Source organism: Schistocerca cancellata, chromosome 5, assembly GCF_023864275.1.
Source record: "Schistocerca cancellata isolate TAMUIC-IGC-003103 chromosome 5, iqSchCanc2.1, whole genome shotgun sequence".
In the NCBI taxonomy this organism is placed as follows: domain Eukaryota; kingdom Metazoa; phylum Arthropoda; class Insecta; order Orthoptera; family Acrididae; genus Schistocerca; species Schistocerca cancellata.
Window position 1 is genome coordinate 644,266,025 of NC_064630.1, and position 20,375 is coordinate 644,286,399.

Here is a 20,375-nt window from a genome sequence, read left to right on the forward strand (position 1 = left end):
ATGCAGAGGTGGAATGTTCAGTGGTAGGATCTGTAAGAACTAAAAAGTTTAAGATTTTGTTGGACACAGGGGCGCAAGTATCAGTGGCTACTAAGGATATAATGGGACGAAGGAAGTTAGACCCACCATGTTATAGGTTGCGTGGAGTGGGAGATAAGGAGGTCATGCCTTTGGGGTCGGTGACAGTTGACTTTCGCATAGGGAAAGGCTGATTTAATGCATGTGTGGAGGTAGTGCCATGGGTGAGTGAGGGCTACGACATGATCCTAGGAGTAGATTTCTTGCATCAAGATCATGCCAAAGTTGACCTTGGACAACAAAATGTGGAACTTTGTGGAATGTTATTTCCACTAGGGGAAACTGTTGTCATTGCAGAGCTGTCGCGAGGGGCATTCAATGTAATGAACAAACCAATTGAACCGCGTACATTAACATTAAGGTTTAATTCGCATGAATGTGTGTCTAGTGGCACTGGGAAGTTGCTTTGGGTAAGTGTGGAGTCAAATCTACCTGTGGGTATGGTATGTGTTATTGAACCATTGGAGGATAATGAAATTTTGGGTTCACTGGGTTGTTTTATGAAACATAGAGTTGTACGCATACAAGAGGGGAACGACGGGCGAGTAGTTCCCATGAACGTGGATAATTTTAGTGCTGTAGATGCAAATTTGAGGAAAGGAGTTTTAGTAGCAAATTTGGATGTGCGAAATGAAAAAGCCTGGTGTTCGAGAGGTAGGCGAAGTGATCAACCACTAACTGCCGATAGAACTGCATTGCGTGACAAAATTAAGCATTTGAAATGAGGAGAAAGAGAGCATATGGAAGAATTATTGTGGGAATTTAAGGATTTGTTTATTCCACAAGGGCTGTTAACAGCAACTCCATGAGTTCAACATAGGATACCAATAGGGAATGAAGTACCTGTTTACCATAAACCATACAAAATACCAATGTATTTGCAGCCGATTGTGGAGGATTTCATTGATCAGCAGCTTGCGGATGGTATTATAGAGCACAGTAATAGTTGCTGGGGAGCGGGCATTGTTGTTGTGCCTAAAAAATCTGCGGGTGGAATGAAGAAATACAGGTTCTGTTGTGACTACCAATACCTCAATAATAAGACAGTAACAGACACATACCCCATTCCAAACATATTGGAGACTTTGGATCACTTAGGACAGTGCCAGTACTTTTCTACGATGGATTTGACAAGTGTTTATCATCAGTTAGAGGTAGCTCCAGAGGATCATCCAAAAATTGCCTTCTCTACACCTGGAGGCCATTACCAGTACATTAGAATGCCATTCGGTTTGAAAAACGCTCTGGCAATGTTTCAGAGGTTGCTAGACAGTGTCTTGAAGGGTTTGAAACCATGGCAGTGTCTTGTCTATTTGGATGACATTATAGTGCTTTCAAGTGGTATGGAGCAACATAGATAGTGGTTAAGGGAAGTCTTTTTGAGGTTAAGAGCAGCTCATTTGACTTTGAGCCTGGAGAAGTGTCATTTTGCATTAGAAGAAGTAAAATATTTGGGTCATATTATCAGTAAGGATGGAGTGCGAACAGATCTGAGGTTGGTACAGGCTGTAAGGGATTTTCGGGATCTGAAAACAGTTAAGGAAGTGCAGTCATTCATCGGAATTTGCAATTTCTATCCAAAGTTTGTGAAGGGTTTTGCAGATTTAGCACAGCCATTGACGTGCTTGTTAAGGAAGGGTGTGAAATTTGAGTGGACAGAAGAGTGTCAGAAAGTGTTTGACAAACTGAAAGAAGTGTTAACATCAAGTCCGGTTCTTGTGTTTCCAGATTTTGAAAAGGAATTTATACTAGCATGTGATGCATCGAATCAAGCATTGGGGTGTGTTCTTAGTCATGAAATTTATGGGAAAGAACATTCTGTAGCCTATGTGTCTAGGCAGTTGAATGAAGCAGAGAGGAATTACTCAACAACAGAGATGGAGATGTTTAGCATAATCTATGGAATCACATATTTTAAATGTTATTTGTATGGGAGAAGATTTCGGGTAGTGACAGATCATGCTGCGTTGAAGTGGTTGGGGTTGAAGGATCCATCCACTAGACTCGTTAGATGGGCTGTGAGGCTTAGTGAATTCGACTATGAGGTGGTGCACAACCCTGGGAAGAAGCACGGTAATGCAGATGCACTAAGTAGGAAGGTGGCAAAAGTAGAAGTCATAGGTTATGACCTAGTAGTATGGCAAAAATTACAGTACGCAGACAACGATTGTAAATTGTATCAGACACAGACACAGTTTAATATGTACGACGGTCTTCTGTGCAGGGAAACGAAGCTAGGATCAGGGGTAGTAGTGCCAACGAAGTTGAGGGATAAGCTTTTAAAGGAAGCACATGATCATGTGTTATCTGGTCATGGAGGGTGTAGAGCGATGAATAGGAGAGTAGTGGAGGGGTATTGGTAAGAGGTGGGAAAGGAGATGTGGATCAGTATGTCAAGAATTGTAAACCAAGTGTGCAGAGAGCAGATTTGAGTCAGAAACAGATACAGCTACAGTGATTACCGGAAGTGACATGTCCATTTTCTTTGCCGGGGATTGATGTCATAGGACCTTTTAGGCCTACACCATTGGGGAACAGATTTGTTCTGACAATAATAGACCATTTTTCAAGGTATGTGGATATGGTGGCTATGCCAAATCGACAGGCAGCAATGGTCACGCAAGCGTTAATAAACAACTATATTTTGAAGTTTGGTGTACTGGAGACAATAATTACTGACCAAGGGACCAACTTCACATTGGATTTAATGAAGGAATTGTGTAAATTGTTGAATGTAAAGAAGTTGACAGCAAGCGTGTTGCATCCACAGGCCAACGGAAGGACAGAACGGGTACACAGAACAATCTGGAAGATGCTGAGTTTTTATGTTGATTCTCAGCACCATCATTGGGACGAGTATTTGAGGCTTATTGTACGCGCTTACAATGCAAAAGTCCATACAAATACTGGTTTGTCTCCATATGAGGTAGTGTACGGGTGAAAAATGCCATCACCATTTGATTTAGTGATGCTATAGAAAGGAAAGACTGATGAATCTGTACGTCAATTTGCAAGGGCAATTCGGGATGTTTGGAAACAGGTACAAAAGGTGAATATAAAGGCTTTGGAAAGGCAGAAAGATGCAGTAAAGCAGAAAGGAAGTTTACCGCAATATAAAGTGGGGCAATGGGTAATGCTGTCCAGCCCCTATACGCAAAAAGGGAAAATGATGAAGTACCTCACGAAGTATCAAGGGCCATACCAAGTTGTTGAAACCACATCTCCTGTTAATGTTTAGCTTCAGCTGCCAACAAGAACAACGATAGTACACATTGGGCAGTTACGGCCATTTAATGGTTGCCCGGATGTGATTCCAGGTGTGTCACAGGAAGGAAAGAGGAAGAAAGAGAGAGTGAAGAGAGGTGGTAAGCACAGAGGAAACCAGGAAGATAGAGTAAAGCATGAAGTACCATATGCTTTGTGATCTAGAAAGTAGTAGTGTATTGTAGTTTTTTTTTTTTTTCTTGTTATGTATCATTGGGTATGCATAGGTTAATTAAGTATTGTATTTTATATGTATTTTTGAGTATTGTGAACCTGCTGGGGCAGTAGTCCTTTTGAAGAGGGAGGAAGGGTGATGGTGATCCGTGTCCTCAGGTCATTGAAAAGGGAAGTGTAGCGTCTGATGTAAGTGGAGTGTTGTTGGAGGAGAAATCAAATGCAGTTCTGGAGAAATAAATGTGTCAGAGTAAATTTTGTGGCAAAGACATAATAAATTGAATGATGTCAGAGTCATACAATTACTTGTTTAAATTTTTAGTTATTGGCAGTGCTGGGTCAGGAAAGTCGTGTTTATAGCGCCAGTTCATATAATGTAAATTTAAGGATGAAAATAGTCACACAATCGGTGTTGAGTTTGGATCAAAAATAGTGAATGTTGGAGGAACATCTGTGAGCTACAAATAAGGGACACTTGCACAGTGCAGTTATTTTAGCCACGGGGAAAAGGAATAGACTGTCCAAGGGACATCGTGGAGCCAAAATTGAGCTTGCAAAGGGTCAGGATGCATTGGATCTTCTCCACCTATGACAATTTGGTAGTAGTAGCAAGTTGTTTCGAGCGGGGAGTATTTGCAGAAGCAAAAACCTATAGTGCTCGAGAGGAGCGGGATGTTAATGGAACTAAGTGAAACATAATAGGACCAGCCTTCCATCTGCCAGCGTCAATTTCAGGAGTCGCAATTGAATGTTAGCCAGCCACAGCTGTACTGGCCAGAAACCACTTTAGAGTTTTGCCAAGGCAGAATCTGACCTTGTTAAATCAAACTCTGGAGGCAGGTTTGTTGAGATCCATAAACCAGTTCGTTTTAGAGCAGGAGGGGTGCATATCAGTCGAACATCTTGTTCAACATGTCATGCAATATAGGGAAAGGCAATGGCAAATAATGATCATTTTGAGCACCTCTGTGACAAGTGTCATCGCAGCCTTAACTTTATTAGGTGTTGTTTTCTTTCTGATCAGGTAGAGAGCTAATTCCAAGAGGGAACCAAGGGTAGTCCAAGTCCCAGTGGATTGGATACCAAGGGTGTGAGATGAGTAGTAAGGGGTTGATCAAGCAATGGTCATCCAGTAAGGAATTTTTACATTTTGTTTCGTGTCATGGTTTTAAGGGGCACTAGACCACATTTAATTTTCTAGTTGTAAGGAAATATGCCATAAGTGCCTATCCAAACAAGTTTAAGAGTTAGTTAAAGGTCGACCTGGGGACAGGAGCTTTCCGAAGAGGGGAATAATGTAGTGGCAGCACTGTTTAGCATAGCGAAAGTTAATTTTGTGTGATATTCAGAGCACGAGTTACAGCCAGGTACAGGCCGGATTACAGTAAGTTACGCATACCAGCAGTTGTGAAGACAAATAGAGGCCACAGGGGCATAGAACTGCCAGAGAGGGTGCACACAGCAGTTTCCATGGCGCAAGTCACAGGCAGAAGGGGACCAACCTAAGTGTTATGCATATGTGATGCAAACTGGCGTGATTGGCAAAACACACTGAGCAGCACTGAGTCAGCAGGGTATGCAGACTGCCAAGTCAACCACAGCATCCTGATGACAACGTACTCTTCTGGTGTACAAGGCCAGCACGACACAGCGTTGTGTTGCACATGTCGCTTCCTCAGCATTGCAGAACCTGTGGTGCAGACCGAGGTGAATGGAACACTGTAGCGAAAACAAATAAATCATTTGAAAAGCTCTGCCGAGTTTTAATACGGCACCTCCTGGCACCCACCCACTACATTTGGGCCAATACGTCACATTTGGTGTCTTATATCACAACAATTGTAAACCCTTTGGAATATTGTTATTTCCACAGTGTGTGGGAGTCTTAAGCATGCCTCCGATGTGATCAGATGTATTTTTGTGTGAACAATATAATTTCGGCTTTGTTAATGTGAAAAATCAAAATATTGTTTGATATACTAAAATGTGAGAAAATACAATTAAAAAATGATGCAACAACAATCTTCAGTTATTTAGTTCAAACCAACCATGAGGACCTGATGTGAGGTTTTCAGCTTCAAAAATCAGACCCCCAAACAAGAACTGGAGCCATCTCAGCATGACAAGCTAAGTAAGGTTGGAAGTTTATTGTAATCTTCACTTCCCTCAAATCTTCATAAAAGACTTTGCTTATTAATTACTTGGACTGGATATTGTTTAATGTGGACAGTAGGACAGTAGATGGAAGAAGGAAGGAGGGGGAGATTACAAACTCTAGTTTGTTGAGCATCTCTGTAATGCTCTCATAAGGCCTAAACAATACTGTGACAAAATGCACTGCTTTTAATTGGATCTTCTCTGTTTCTTCTATCAGTCCTACCTGATAGGGGTCACAGATTTATGAAGAATACTCAAGAATTGGCCAAACGAGTGCCTTGTAAGCCACTTCTTTAGTAGATAATTACATTTCCTTAGGATTCTTCCTATGAATCTCAGTCTGGCATCTGCTTTTCCTACTATTTGTTCATGTGGTAACTCCTCTTAAGGTCACTCCAGATGGGTACTCCTAAGTATTTTACAGAAGTTACTGTTTCCAGTAATTCATCATCAGTACTGTAGTTGTACAGTAGTTGGTTTTTTTCCCTGTGTATGTGCATTGAATTTACTTTTGTTCAGGGTCAACTGCCAGTCCCTGCGCCATTCATTAAATCTCTATAAGTCCTTCTGCAAATTTTCATTATCTTCTGCCATTGCTACTTCCCTATAGACAACTATGTCAACTGCAAACAGCTGTAAAAAGCTTCTGACACATTCTACTAGATCATTTATATGCATTGGAAACACTAATGGTCCTATGACACTTCCTTGGGATATGCCCAAAAGTAAGTCTACATCTGTTGATTTTATTCTGTCACGGGTTATGTGTCAAGTTCTGTCTGCTAGGAAGTCCTTAAGAGTGACTTGAAGTTCTGTCTGCAAGGAAATCTTGAATCCAATGACAAATCTGGTCTGATATTCAGTAAGCCCATATTTTTTTCACTAGACGGCAGTATGGCACAATGTCAAATATCTTTCTGAAGTTGAGGAACATGGCATCAACCAGAGCACTGATGTCTACAGGAATGTGGATCTCATGGAAGAACTGAGTGAGCTGAGTTTTGAAAGATTTCTGTTTGCAGAGTCCATGTTGGTTTTTGTAGAGGTGATTTTTTGCTCTCCAAAAATGTAATAATACATGAAAATAAAATATGTTCCATAATTCTAAAAAAAATTTGATGTTAATAATGTTGTTGTTGTGGTCTTCAGTCGAGAGACTGGTTTGATGCAGCTCTCCATGCTACTCTATCCTGTGCAAGCTTCTTCATCTCTCAGTACCTACTGCAACCTACATCCTTTTCAACCTGTTTAGTGTGTTCATCTCTTGGTCTCCCTCTATGATTTTTACCCTCCACGCTGCCCTCCAATATTAAATTGGTGATCCCTTGATGCCTCAGAATATGTCCTACCAACCGATCCGTTCTTCTAGTCAAGTTGTGCCACAAATTTCTCTTCTCCCCAATTCTATTCAATACCTCCTCATTAGTTATGTGATCTACCCATCTAATCTTCAGGATTCTGCTGCAGCACCACATTTCGAAAGCTTCTATTCTCTTCTTGTTTAAACTATACATCATCCATGTTTCACTTCCATACATGGCTACACTCCATACAAATACTTGCAGAAATGTCTTCCTGACACTCGATCTTAACAAATTTCTCTTCTTCGGAAACACTTTCCTTGCCATTGCCAGTCTACATTTTATATCCTCTCTACTTCAACCATCATTAGTTATTTTGCTCCCCAAATAGCAAAACTCATTTACTACTTTAAGCGTCTCATTACCTAATTTAATTCCCTCTGCATCACCCGATTTAATTCGACTACATTCCATTATCCTCATTTTGCTTTTGTTGATGTTCATCTTGTATCCTCCTTTCAAGACACTGTCCATTCCGTTCAGCTGCTCTTCCAGGTCCTTTACTGTCTCTGACAGAATTACAATGTCATTGGCGAACCTCAAAGCTTTTATTTCTTCTGCATGGATTTTAATTCCTACTCTGAATTTTTTTTTTTTTTTTTTTGTTTCCTTTACTGCTTGCTCAATATACAGATTGATAACATTGGGGATAGGCTGCAACCCTGTCTCACTCCCTTCCTAACCACTGCTTCCCTTTCATGCCCTTCGACTCTTATAACTGCTATCTGGTTTCTGTACAAATTGTACAAAGCCTTTCACTCCCTGTATTTTACCCCTGACACCTTCAGAATTTGAAAGAGAATATTCCAGTCAACATTGTCAAAAGCTTTCTCTAAGTCTACAAATGCTAGAAATTTAGGTTTGCCTTTCCTTAATCTATTTTCCAAGATAAGACGTAGGGTCAGTATTGCCTCGTGTTCCAACATTTCTATGGAATCCAAACTGATCTTCCCTGAGGTCAGCTTCTGCCAATTTTACCATTCGCCTGTAAAGAATTCGTGTTAGTATTTTGCAGTCGTGGCTTATTAAACTGATAGTGCAGTAATTTTCACATCTGTCAACACCTGCTTTCTTTGGGATTGGAATTATTATATTCTTCTTTAAGTCTGAGGGTATTTCACCTGTATCATACATCTTGCTCACCAGATGATAGAGTTTTGTCAGGGCTGGCTCTTCCAAGGCTGTCAGTAGTTATAATGGAATGTTGTCTACTCCCAGGGCCTTGTTTCGACTTAGGTCTTACAGTGCTCTGTCAAACTCTTTACGCAGTATCATATCTCCCATTTCATGTTCATCTACATCCTCTTCCATTTCCATAATATTATCCTCAAGAATATCGCCCTTGTATAGACCCTCTATATACTCCTTCCACCTTTCTGCTTTCCCTTCTTTGCTTAGAACTGGGTTTCCATCTGAGCTCTTGATATTCATGCAAGTGGTTCTCTTTTCTCCAATGCTCTCTTTAATTTCCCTGTAGGCAGTATCTATCTTACACCTAGTGAGACAAGCCTCTACATCCTTACATTTGTCCTCTAGCCATCCGTGCTTAGCCATTTTGCACTTCCTGTCGATATCATTTTTGAGACGTTTGTATTCCTTTTTGCTTGCTTCATTTACTGCATTTTTGTATTTTTTCCTTTCATCAATTAAATTCAATATCTCTTCTGTTACCCAAGGATTTCTATTAGCCCTCGTCTTTTTACCTACTTAATCCTTTGCTGCCTTCACTATTTCGTCTCTCAAAGCTAACCATTCTTCTTCTACTGTATTTCTTTGCCCCATTCTTGTCAATTGTTCCCTAATGCTCTCCCTGAAACTCTTTACAAGCTCTGGTTCTGTCAGTTTATCCAGGTCCTATCTCCTTATATTCCCACCTTTTTGCAGTTTTTTCAGTTTTAATCTACAGTTCTTAACCGGTAGGTTGTGTCAGAGTCCACATCTGCCCCTGGAAATGTCTTACAATTTAAAACCTGGTTCCTAAATCTCTGTCTTATCATCATGTAATCTATCTGAAACCTGTTAGTATCTCCAGGTTTCTTCCATGTATACAACCTTCTTTTATGATTCTTGAACCAAGTGTTAGCTATGATTAAGTTGTGCTCTGTGCAAAATTCTACCAGGCGGCTTCCTCTTTCATTTCTTAGCCCCAATCCATATTCACCTACTACGTTTCCTTCTCTCTCTTTTCCTACTACCGAATTCCAGTCACCCATGACTATTCAATTTTCATCTCCCTTCACTATCTGAATAATTTCTTTTATTTCATCATACATTTCTTCAATTTCTTCGTCATCTGCAGAGCTAGTTGGCATATAAACTTGTACTACTGTAGTAGGCGTGGGTTTCGTGTCTATCTTGGCCACAATAATGCATTCACTATGCTGTTTGTAGTAGCTTACCCGCATCCCTATTTTTTTTTATTCATTATTAAACCTACTCCTGAATTACCCCTATTTGATTTTGTATTTATAACCCTGTAACCACCTGACCGAAAGTCTTGTTCTTCCTGCCACCGAACTTCACTAATTTGCACGATATCTAACTTTAATCCATCCATTTTCCTTTTTAAATTTTCTAACGTACCTGCCCGATTAAGGGATCTGACATTCCACTCTCCGACCTGTAGAATGCCAGTTTTTTTTTCTCCTGATAACGATGTCCTCCTGAGTAGTCCCTGCCTGGAGATCCGAATGGGGTACTACTTTACCTCCAGAATATTTTACCCAAGAGGATGCCATCATCATTTAACCATACAGTAAAGCTGCATGCCCTCGGGAAAAATTACGGTTGTAGTTTCACCTTGCTTTCAACTGTGATGTCAATAATATAGGCCTGTAATTATGTGTATCTATCCTATGACCTTCTTGAAAATGAGAATGACCTGTGCTTATTTTCAGTCATTAGATTCTCTTCATTGCTCCAGAAATCTATGATAAAAACTGCTGCTAGAAGGAGAGCATGTTCTTTCATATAAACTCTGTATACCTCATCTGGTCCCGATGCCTTTCCACTACCAAGCGATTGTAGTTGCTTTCCTATTCCATGATTGGCTATCTCAGTATCTGTCATAGCAAAGTTCATATGAATATTGAAAGGAATGACCTTATTATGGTCTTCTATGATGAAACAATTTCAGAAGACCAAATACAGTATTTTGGCCTTCTCTCTGTCATTTTCCATTTTGGTTCCATTATGGTCACTGTGTGTTGAATAGATGATTTTGAACCACTTGTTTACATATTGTAGCAGTTTTATGACACAGATATTAAACCATGATGAGTCTTCCCACCCTTAATACCTCACACAGAACATGTTTGTCTAAGGCATATTCAAGGACACTTTTGAATTTTTTCCATGTGTGCTCCATGTCTTTGTCCTCAGCATTGAATGATCATAGGCACCCAAGTGCTGGATTTCTATACAGTGAATTTCACAATTAGTAGCGAAAACTGACAAAGGTGAAAGTGTATGAGGGAAAAGGAGGGAGTTGGTGGGGTGGTGGGGTGCAATATGATAAGTTGATTGGGTGGAAAAATGTTCCTAAACTGTCCCTGATTGTTAACAGCATATTTTTTGCTTACATCAGTTTACTTGTTTCAGCAAATGCTTCTTCTGCCACACATAAAGCTTGTGTTCCATTCTGACGTATGTTCTTTAAATTTTGAAATATTTAGCAGGTTTTGCTTCCCACACTTGGGTTCAAGCTCCTTATGCCAGATATACCCTCAATATAAAAGTAAATGTGTAATAAAACAAAAGGTGCAAGCATACTGAGTAGAATGAACATGTGTGATTTATACTAGATAAATGTGACTACAAGATAAAAAAAATCATGGAAGAATATTTGATAATTTAAAAAAGATAACTATTTACTAAACCATTAAAGATTGCTATTTGTAGGAATATTGTGTGAATAGAAGTGTTTTATTGCAACTAAATTACTGAGAATGAAACTCATATGAATATTAATGTTGAGCACTTGCATAAAAGCCTCATAAGTTTGTTTTTAATATGGGAAATACTGGTAACTATTTCATGTGAGATAAGAGTAGTAATTTCTTACTCCTCTTCAAAGAGTTTTCTTTTCTTTTTCTTCTTTTTTGTAGGGTCTTCAACTCCTTGTAGTTCATCAGGGAACTGGTCTTGACTCCATTACTCTGAACAGTAATCCTCATCAGCTCAAAGGATTTTGGAAGGGTAGTACATTGGCCATTGCTATTAAATACAAGGTACATTTTTTGTGTAAGTTTATCGTATTACTTTCATTTAACAATTCCTCCAGGCTCAAAATTGATTCAGATAAAACTTTTTCAGCTGACAACACGCAGAATTAAATTTAAATTTGCAGCTACAAAAAATCACTCATCAGTGATGAATTGTGGTGCCTGTGTTCACATGCTGAAAAACTACATGCACATAACAGACAACACAGGTAAATTGTAATCAGCCTTCATGGGCATCACTCTTTCAGGCAACATAATACTTTGTATTTTATCTTACATTTTGCTAAAAGATGATTTGTCCTTCTGATTTCCATGGTGGGAGATTTAATATAAACAACAAAAACAAAGACATATATTTTACTTTCTTTCTGATTTTAAAGGAATCTATCTCATTGACTTTCGCTGTTACATTTTAGACTTTGTTGTTAGATTATGCTGGAAATAGTATCAATTTAAAAGTATACACAGAAATTGTATCATTTCTGGATGACCATTTGGAACGCACAATGCACCATCAGTCAAACATTAACGCTACTAGACTGTGTCTGCCTCTGCCCTATGAAAACAATGTGTCCATTTGTGCAGAGAAACCAATTTCAGTTCTCATTAACGTTGGAGAATCCTATAAAAAAGAGTGTTATGATGAGTTTCAGTAGTCTCATGAGGACAACTGATATGCTACTTAAAGGGGAGGAGGTCATGGCTCAGCTCTCAGAAGCCGATATTAATATCTAGATGATCACTATTTTACTACATGCCTCTCCAGTACTGCAGTTCAATGATGCCTTAGGAAGAAGATGAAGCAGTAGTTGGTTAACAGGCCATGGAGTTTAATTAATCAAAGTGCTGTTTCTTCACTAGAAGTTGCCGTAGATGCCTATTACATACAGTTTTATTTATCTGAAATTAATAACACTATATTACTGTCTTATGTATCATATTTGCACTAATGTCAGCAAAGAAAGAAAAAGAATTGGCATTGTTGGCTGGGAGATCCTGAGGGGTAGTTTCAGCCATTGTAATCATTGATGGAGGGTTTTTGTTAGACCTTTAAGTTGGTTGCTTCTTATTGCTTCCAGATGGTATGGCCATCCCATTGGAGGTGTTGTTAGTTTGTGAGACACAAAAGCTGAAATCATAGGTCCAGTTTGAGAAATAAGTAGAGTCTCACATACTTCAGAAAGTCTAATACACCTAACATGCAACAGCTAACCTAGAGTTGACCATTGACAACAGTCACCCACCCTTAAGGTTGACTTTGTGGTGTGTGTGTGTGTGTGTGTGTGTGTGTTTGTGTGTGTGTGTTTTTTGTAGCTGAAGCATACACATAACTTTTTGTCATAGAGGACTGATGGCACTGGCCAGTCCCAAGCCTGAGAACACACCAGGTTCACCAAGCTTGTATCCAGCCATGATTGGATGAGTTATGTGATGTGCTTGCCATTAGGCAAGACTCAGTTTTAAGGGGTGTGTGTGTGTGGGGGGGGGGGGGGGGGGGGGGGGAGGTTTTATTGGCTTATCAATTTGGAGGGCATGTGTGACTTACCAAATAAGTAGATGCATCAAGATCTAAGGGTGGACCACCTTTAGCATCAACGGAAATAAGATTTATAATGAAACCCCATGATCAGATCCTGGAGGCCATGTGACCCACAGTCATGTCATATTCAACTACTCATCATTGGATGCGGCACGGAGGGGCATAAGGTCAGGACACTGCACTCCCAGCTGTTGTTGATGTTTCAGTCTTAGATCCACTACCTCTCACTCAGGTAGCTCCTCAGCTGGCATTTTGAGGCTAAGCGGTCTGTGGCTCAATCCTCCCACCAAGGAAAAATCCCTGGCAGTACTGGGAATTGAACCCGAGTTCCATGCATGAAGGTATGTTGCAGTGACCACTCAGCTACAGAGGCAGAAAATTTATATATCATACATGGGTGAAATGCAGGCTGACAATGTTTGGCCTCTGATGAAAGAAAGGAAAATTCAGAGCTTCAATGAAATTGTAAGAGGAATGTAAACTGCTCAAAAAAGCTTTGCATCGTCTGTATATCTGCAAATGTATGTGGGCTTAGATTCAAGGAGAGCAAGGAACAAAAACATAAGCCTGATGAAAGAAAAGTTCCCTTATGAAATTAAAAGATAACTTTCCTTTGAAATAGAAAATCACAAAAATAAAGGCACTCTATTTGAAAACACACAACTTTGCACACCTATTAATATAAAATTTGCTGCTGGGTACATTTAATACTCTGTTGCTGCACTTTTAACATGCTTAGATCCTCCTTGGCATTGTGTCCACAAGGTTGTCACTATGTTGTTGCTCAGTCCTGTCCCACTCTTCAAAGGTGGCCCTTCTGAGGTCAATTGATGTGCAAGGTGGATTCCCATCATGAAGCACTGGGCATTTCAACTTACCCCAGATATGCTCAATTGGGATCATGTAAACAGATACCACAGACCATTTCATTCAGTTCATTTCTGCCCCCTGGAGAAAGAATTTCACAGGGTGGGCAAAGTGTGCCCATGCATTATCATCTTGCAAGGTGAACCATTCTGTAGAACTGCACAATAAGTTGGAGGATACTGGTCAGCCCTCAAATTACCCTTGACAGTGAGGAGAGACACCTCATACTCATAGGAGATACTAGTGAAAAATATGACTGAGTCACCTTCCTGCTGTACCCATGAGATCACATGCCTGGGATATATATTTATACATGATTGCCTTCGTACTCTTCTATGTTGATCATAGAGTATTCTATAAACCCTACACTCATGAGTGAAGAGAACTCAACAGCATTTTCCAGGTTGTGTTTCAGGCATCTCCTTCCCCATATTTTCTGTGGGTGCATACTGTCTGGGTTGACAAAGTCCTTCCAGTGTCCTCCAATAAGGCAGTGCACCATTTTGTTGAATTCTGCTCAGTGTGCATTCAAATAATAATTTGTAGATTGTGGTAATAAGCCAATGTTGCGGACTCTGGGTGATAACTAAGAGGTATGTTTTGTTTCGGACAATATGCTGAATGTTCGAATGACATTGCTGTGTTGCACACTAATAGGTGGGTACGATACCATATTGACAATCCTTCTGTGCCATAAAGTGACTATGTACTCAAGGTTTCAGCTTGAAATGACCATTTGAGACATGTTGACTGACTAAATAATGTACATAAGCTGCATTGTCCTTTTCATGATTGGAGACCCAGTGTGTTCTACTGAACTGTCTGAGAATGCAGTTTTACTTTTCACTTCCATTAGATTCAGAAACCAATTTGTATCATCCTCTATAGATTTTTCTCTTTAGGTATTGTAAAAGAGCTGTCTGATAAAAAAATTCAAGTTAAATGGTTGCTGAAAAACTTTTCTGACCAGTTTATATTATAGCTAAGATCTCCGAATTATGTTGTTGACCCAAAGGGTCCCCTATAAGAACTAATGAAATGGAATGAAAAAATACTTATCACACAGTTTTAATTATCAATTAATAAGGCAAAAATTGATGTAATGGGTAAGGACAGGGATAGTAATTTTTTGTCATCATTTATCACAGGTGACTTTCCACCCAACAAAGCCATATGACTAAGAACTCAAGCTTGTATTATATTAAAGACAGGCTTGGTTACACAACTATACAAGCAATTTTCGAAGACTCCATGTATAGTAAACTTCACTTCTCTGTTTATCAGTGCCATTTCAAGATGCAGTGAAGAAAATATTTTTTCACAAGTTTTAGTACTGACATCACCCCTTCCCCTCCCTCTTTCTCTCTCTCTCTTTTTCTTTCTTTTTGGGAAAGGGATGTGGAGGGGGGGGGGGGGCAGCATCATAACTTCTACAGATATACTGCCTCTATCATTTCTGTGCAACCTGTGTCCAATGCTGAGAATAGTATTGATTCAGAGACCAATTTGTATCATCCTCTATAGATTTTTCTCTTAAATGCTTTTTCAGTTCTCAAAATACACAGTATATAATACCATATATAATACATGTTACAATATAAAAACTAACATGTCACACTTCTTGAAGGATTTCTGGCAACTTATTCCATATCTTTTTTGTCAATAACTCTTTATTTCATTGCTTTTCTGTTTACATTTTTTAGTATTCTCCACATATATGTATATATTTGAGTCAGAAGCCATATAAAGCTCTATATTACATAACTGTGCAACAGTTTACATTGTTGACATAATTGAAACAAAAAATGACAAAAATAAACAGATACTGGAAGTGTCAATGTGCACCAGGCTTAAAGAACATCATAGAAGCTGGAGATTGAAGAAGCCTGATTCACCCTTTGCGGAACACTGCCTTAACAAAAATCACAAATACATGATAAAAGTAGAAAACTTACACATAGAGGAAAAGGGGGCAAAACTCAGCTAGTTGGGGGAAAAACCCCCAGGTGTGTATGTTCCCACACCTACTACAGAATGAGCAAACCCAATTCAATTAGTCACCTATTTTAGATGATACCACAACTTGTAGAATCTACATAGAAGTAAAACTTTGGGCCTTAGACCATGAGTAGATAAAAAGTTCTATGCTGATGCACAACTTTATTCATAGGTGTGTTTAGTTTGTTAATGTAATTGCTGAACTGTGTAACTTCACATGTAATTTGTCAAAAAATGGCCGTTGAAGTAATTTTACACTAAGTCAAGGATTGCTACATTAAGAAGTTGAGATATTTATCTTTGCCTTGTCATCATGTTAATCTTTACTTTATCATCTTTGGAATCAGTAATGCATTTGAGAATGGGCTTATAATCTGAAACCAATGTTGTGCAATAGCCATAGTAAAATGTGTGAAACAAGACAAAAAAATAGTTTTTGATTAGTTAACTAAACAGATAGTTAGGAACCGCACTCATCATGAAAATGCATTGGATCTAATGGTAACAAATAGACCTGACCTCTTTGAGGATGTTTACATCGAAACTGGTATCGATGGCCATGACGTGGGTGTAGCAACAATGATTACCACAGTAAAAAGGACAACAAGAACAAGCAGAAAAATATATACATTCAGTAATGATATGAATATAATAGAGGGAAACATTCCATGTGGGAAAAATATATCTAAAAAGAAAGATGATGAGACTTACCAAACAAAAGCGCTGGCAGGTCGATAGACACACAAACAAACACAAACATACACACAAAATTCAAGCTTTCGCAACCAACGGTTGCCTCATCAGGAAAGAGGGGAGGAGAGGGAAAGACGAAAGGATTTGGGTTTAAGGGAGAGGGTAAGGAGTCATTCCAATCCTGGGAGCGGAAAGACTTACCTTAGGGGGAAAAAAGGATAGGTATACACTCGCACACACACACATATCCACCGAGCGAGGTGGCGCAGTGGTTAGCACACTGGACTCGCATTCGGGAGGACGACGGTTCAATCCCGTCTCCGGCCATCCTGATTTAGGTTTTCCATGATTTTCCTAAATCGCTTCAGGCAAATGCCGGGATGGTTCCTGTGAAAGGGCACAGCCGATTTCCTTCCCCATCCTTTCCTCACCCGAGCTTGCGCTCCGTCTCTAATGACCTCGTTGTCGACGGGACGTTAAACACTAATTTCCTCCCCCCCACACACACATATCCATCCGCATATACACAGACACAAGCAAATGTCTGCTTGTGTCTGTGTATATGCGGATGGATATGTGTGTGTGTGTGTGTGCGAGTGTATACCTGTCCTTTTTTCCCCCTAAGGTAAGTCTTTCCGCTCCCGGGATTGGAATGACTCCTTACCCTCTCCCTTAAAACCCAAATCCTTTCGTCTTTCCCTCTCCTTCCCTCTTTCCTGATGAGGCAACCGTTGGTTGCGAAAGCTTGAATTTTGTGTGTATGTTTGTGTTTGTTTGTGTGTCTATCGACCTGCCAGCGCTTTTGTTTGGTAAGTCTCATCATCTTTCTTTTTAGATATATACATTCAGTAAAGTAGATAAAACATCCATAGTGTCATATCTCCATGAGAAACATGATGCTTTCAGCACAGGGTAGGAGCGTGCAGGGGAACTCTGGCTCAAGTTTAAAAGAATAGTTGACAGTGCACTGGACAGACATATACCCAGTAGAACAGTTCAAAACAGGGAACCTCCAAGGTATGTGGTCACTGTAAAGAAACTCTTAAAGAGACAGAAATTACTGCATAACAGGTGTAAAACAAAGCATAAGGCTATAGAAAGGGAGATGCTGAATGAAACATGTTTGGCTGTCAAGAGAGCAATGTGTGGTACCTTAGATGACAACCGTAACAGAATATTGTGAAATTATCTTTCACAAAACCCAAAGAAATTCTGGTCACGTGTAAAGGCTGTTAGTGGCACCAAAGTTAGTGTCTAGTCTGTAGCAAATGATACAGGAACTGAAACTGAGGGCAGCAAAGGAAAAGCTGAAATGCTTAACGCCATGGAGAATTGCCCCAATTTAATACTCCTACCACTGAAAAGATGAATGAAATAAGTATTGGTGTCAGTGGTGTTGAGAAACAGCTGAAATCTTTAAAACTGAACAAAACTCCTGGGCCCACTGGAATCCCTGTTAGATTCTATACTGAATTTGCAGCTGAGTTAGTCCCTCTTTTAACTATAATGTATCATAGATCCCTTGAAAAAAAATCATTCCCAGTTCTTGGAAAAGAGCACAGGAGACACCTGTCTACAAGAAGGGTAGTAGAAGCAATCCACAAAACTACTGCCCAGTACCCTTGACATCTATTTGTTGTAGAATCTTAGAACATAGTCTGAGCTCAAACATAATGAGATGTCTTGAACAGAATGATTTCCTCAATGCCAACCAGCATGGATTCTGAAAACATTGATCTTGTGAAATCCAACTCACACTTTTCTTACATGACATACTGAAAGTTTTGGCTCGAGGCCATCAGGTAGATGCAGTATTTCTCGATTTTCAAAAAGCACTTGACTTAGTACCACACCTATGCTTATTTTCAAAAATATGATCATATGGAGTATCAAGTGAAATTTGTGACTGGACTGAGGACATTCTGGTAGGAAGGATGCAGCATGTTATCTTGGATGGAGAGTCATCGTCAGCTGTAGAAGTAACTTCAGGTGTGCCCCACCGAAGTGTGTTGGGACCCTTGCTGTTCATGTTGTACATTAATGACATTGCAGACAACAATAATAGTAGTATCAGACTTTTTGCAGATGATGCAGTTATCTATAATGATGCACTGTCTGAAAGAAGCTACATAAATATTCAGTCAGATGTTGATAAGATTTCAAAGTGGTGCAAAGATTGGCAACTTGCTTTAAATGTTCAGAAATGCAATATTGCACACTTTAGAAAATCATAAAATGTAGTGCCCTAGGACTATGATACCAGTGAGTCACTGTTGGAATTGGCCAGTTCATACAAATACCTGAGAGTCACACTTTGGAATGGAATGATCACATCGGCTCAGTCACAGGTAAAGCAGGTGGTAGACTTAGGTTTAGTGGTGGAATACTGGGGAAGTGCAGTCAGTCTCTAAAGGAGATTGCTTACAAATCACTTGTGTGACTGGTTCTATAATGCTTCTCAAGTGTGTGGGACCTGTACCAAGTACGACTAACAGAGAATATTGAATGCATACAGAGAACGGAAGCAGGAATGGTTGCAGGTTTGTTTCATCCATGGGAGAGTGTTACAGAAATACTTAAGGAATTGTATTGGAAGACTCTTGAAGATAGACGTAAACTATCCTGAGACAGTCAATTAACAAAGTTTCAAGAACCAGCTATAAATTATGACTCTAGGAATATACTACAACTACCTATGTATTGCTCACATAGGGATTTTGGGGATAAGATTAGAATAACTACTGGACACACCAGAGGCATTCAAACAGTCATTTTTTCCTGTACTTCCTACATATGAAGGGAATAGGGAAAAAACCTAATAAATGGTATAATGGGACATAACCTCTGCCATGTACTTTGATCTTTTCCCAGAAACTGCATTATCTTCAGTGTTCATCAGCTCTTCATCACTGTGTGGCTCAGGGCAGCAAGGATGGTGGCACAGTTTATCCATTGTCTGTTATTCTTCACAGTCACTTTGTGTGTTGGTCCTTTGGAATATCCCCATCTGACAGTCCCTGCCTATACCAACATGTGATCTTAGCCTGTTCAGTGATCTCCAGATGGTAGCAGGTTTCATCTGCATTTGAATTTGGTAATTACTAGCTGCCCAGAGTTGTTCTCTGGCAGCACTAAAAGACACAGTGCTAATGTTGATTAAGGAAACTTCTTCTGGATTTCAACCTAGACCTTGGTGATTATTGATTGTGGATTGGATGCTAATGATTTAGTTCAATCTCTTTCCTTTCAACATCTGCAGCTACTTTATGAAATATATCAGGTGGTGCAATACCTGCCAAGCAATATACTTTGCTTTGTCTATAGGTATCAATTTTGGACAACCAGAGATCACTCATGCAACTTCATTCAATGAGACTTCAACTTTCTTTGGGTGGGTGGGGTTATACAATACACACACATATGCCCTGTAAGGAAAACAGAGTGCCATGTTGGAAGTTCTGATGACTTGAGGCTGGGCTTCTTAGTCACTATCAGTGAGTTTTCAAATAATGTTATTTCATGCTGACACTTTTGGCTTGGTGTTGAGTCAGTATGTTAAAGACCTACCTAAAGTGATGCCAAGGTATTTAGGCTTAGAGCAATGTTCCAGGTCAGTGGCCTTCCAATTAACTTTTGGTTTTCAATTTCCTGATTGTTTTGGAGGTGGAAAGCACAGACCTGCATTTATGAGTACTATGTTCCAGGTGGTTCTTACCATAATACTCGGTGAAGATTCTCAGTGCTTTTGTAAGAACTTGCTCAACTTCCTCAACCCTTTTTGCTTGCTTATTAAAAGAGTAAACAACCATTTGAATGTGTATTATTGTATTTATCTTTTGTACTATCCAGAAGTTGGCTTTTATGCTCTTATAAAGTACAATGCTAAAGGTTATTAAACCACTATTAAGTCGTATTTCTTAATGCAGTCCAAAGCAGGTGAACAAGGCTAACACATGTCTTTAAGATGTAACTCAGTAATGCTGGCATTTACAAATGTCAGACTTAATACTGTGGTTATAT

General features: G+C 39.5%; 1 protein-coding gene across 1 annotated transcript in view; it reads left to right on the forward strand.

Moving 5' to 3' along the window:
- The window catches only part of LOC126188736 (uncharacterized), a gene marked incomplete at its 5' end in the record, with an annotated part of 121,447 nt that overhangs the window by 90,787 nt on the left and 10,285 nt on the right, over positions 1 to 20,375 (forward strand). Inside the window, 2 exons of the mRNA XM_049930344.1 lie at positions 11,141 to 11,263; positions 11,334 to 11,466. Coding sequence (XP_049786301.1) covers positions 11,141 to 11,263; positions 11,334 to 11,466 — 256 coding nt within the window. The remainder of the gene's footprint in view (positions 1 to 11,140; positions 11,264 to 11,333; positions 11,467 to 20,375) is intronic.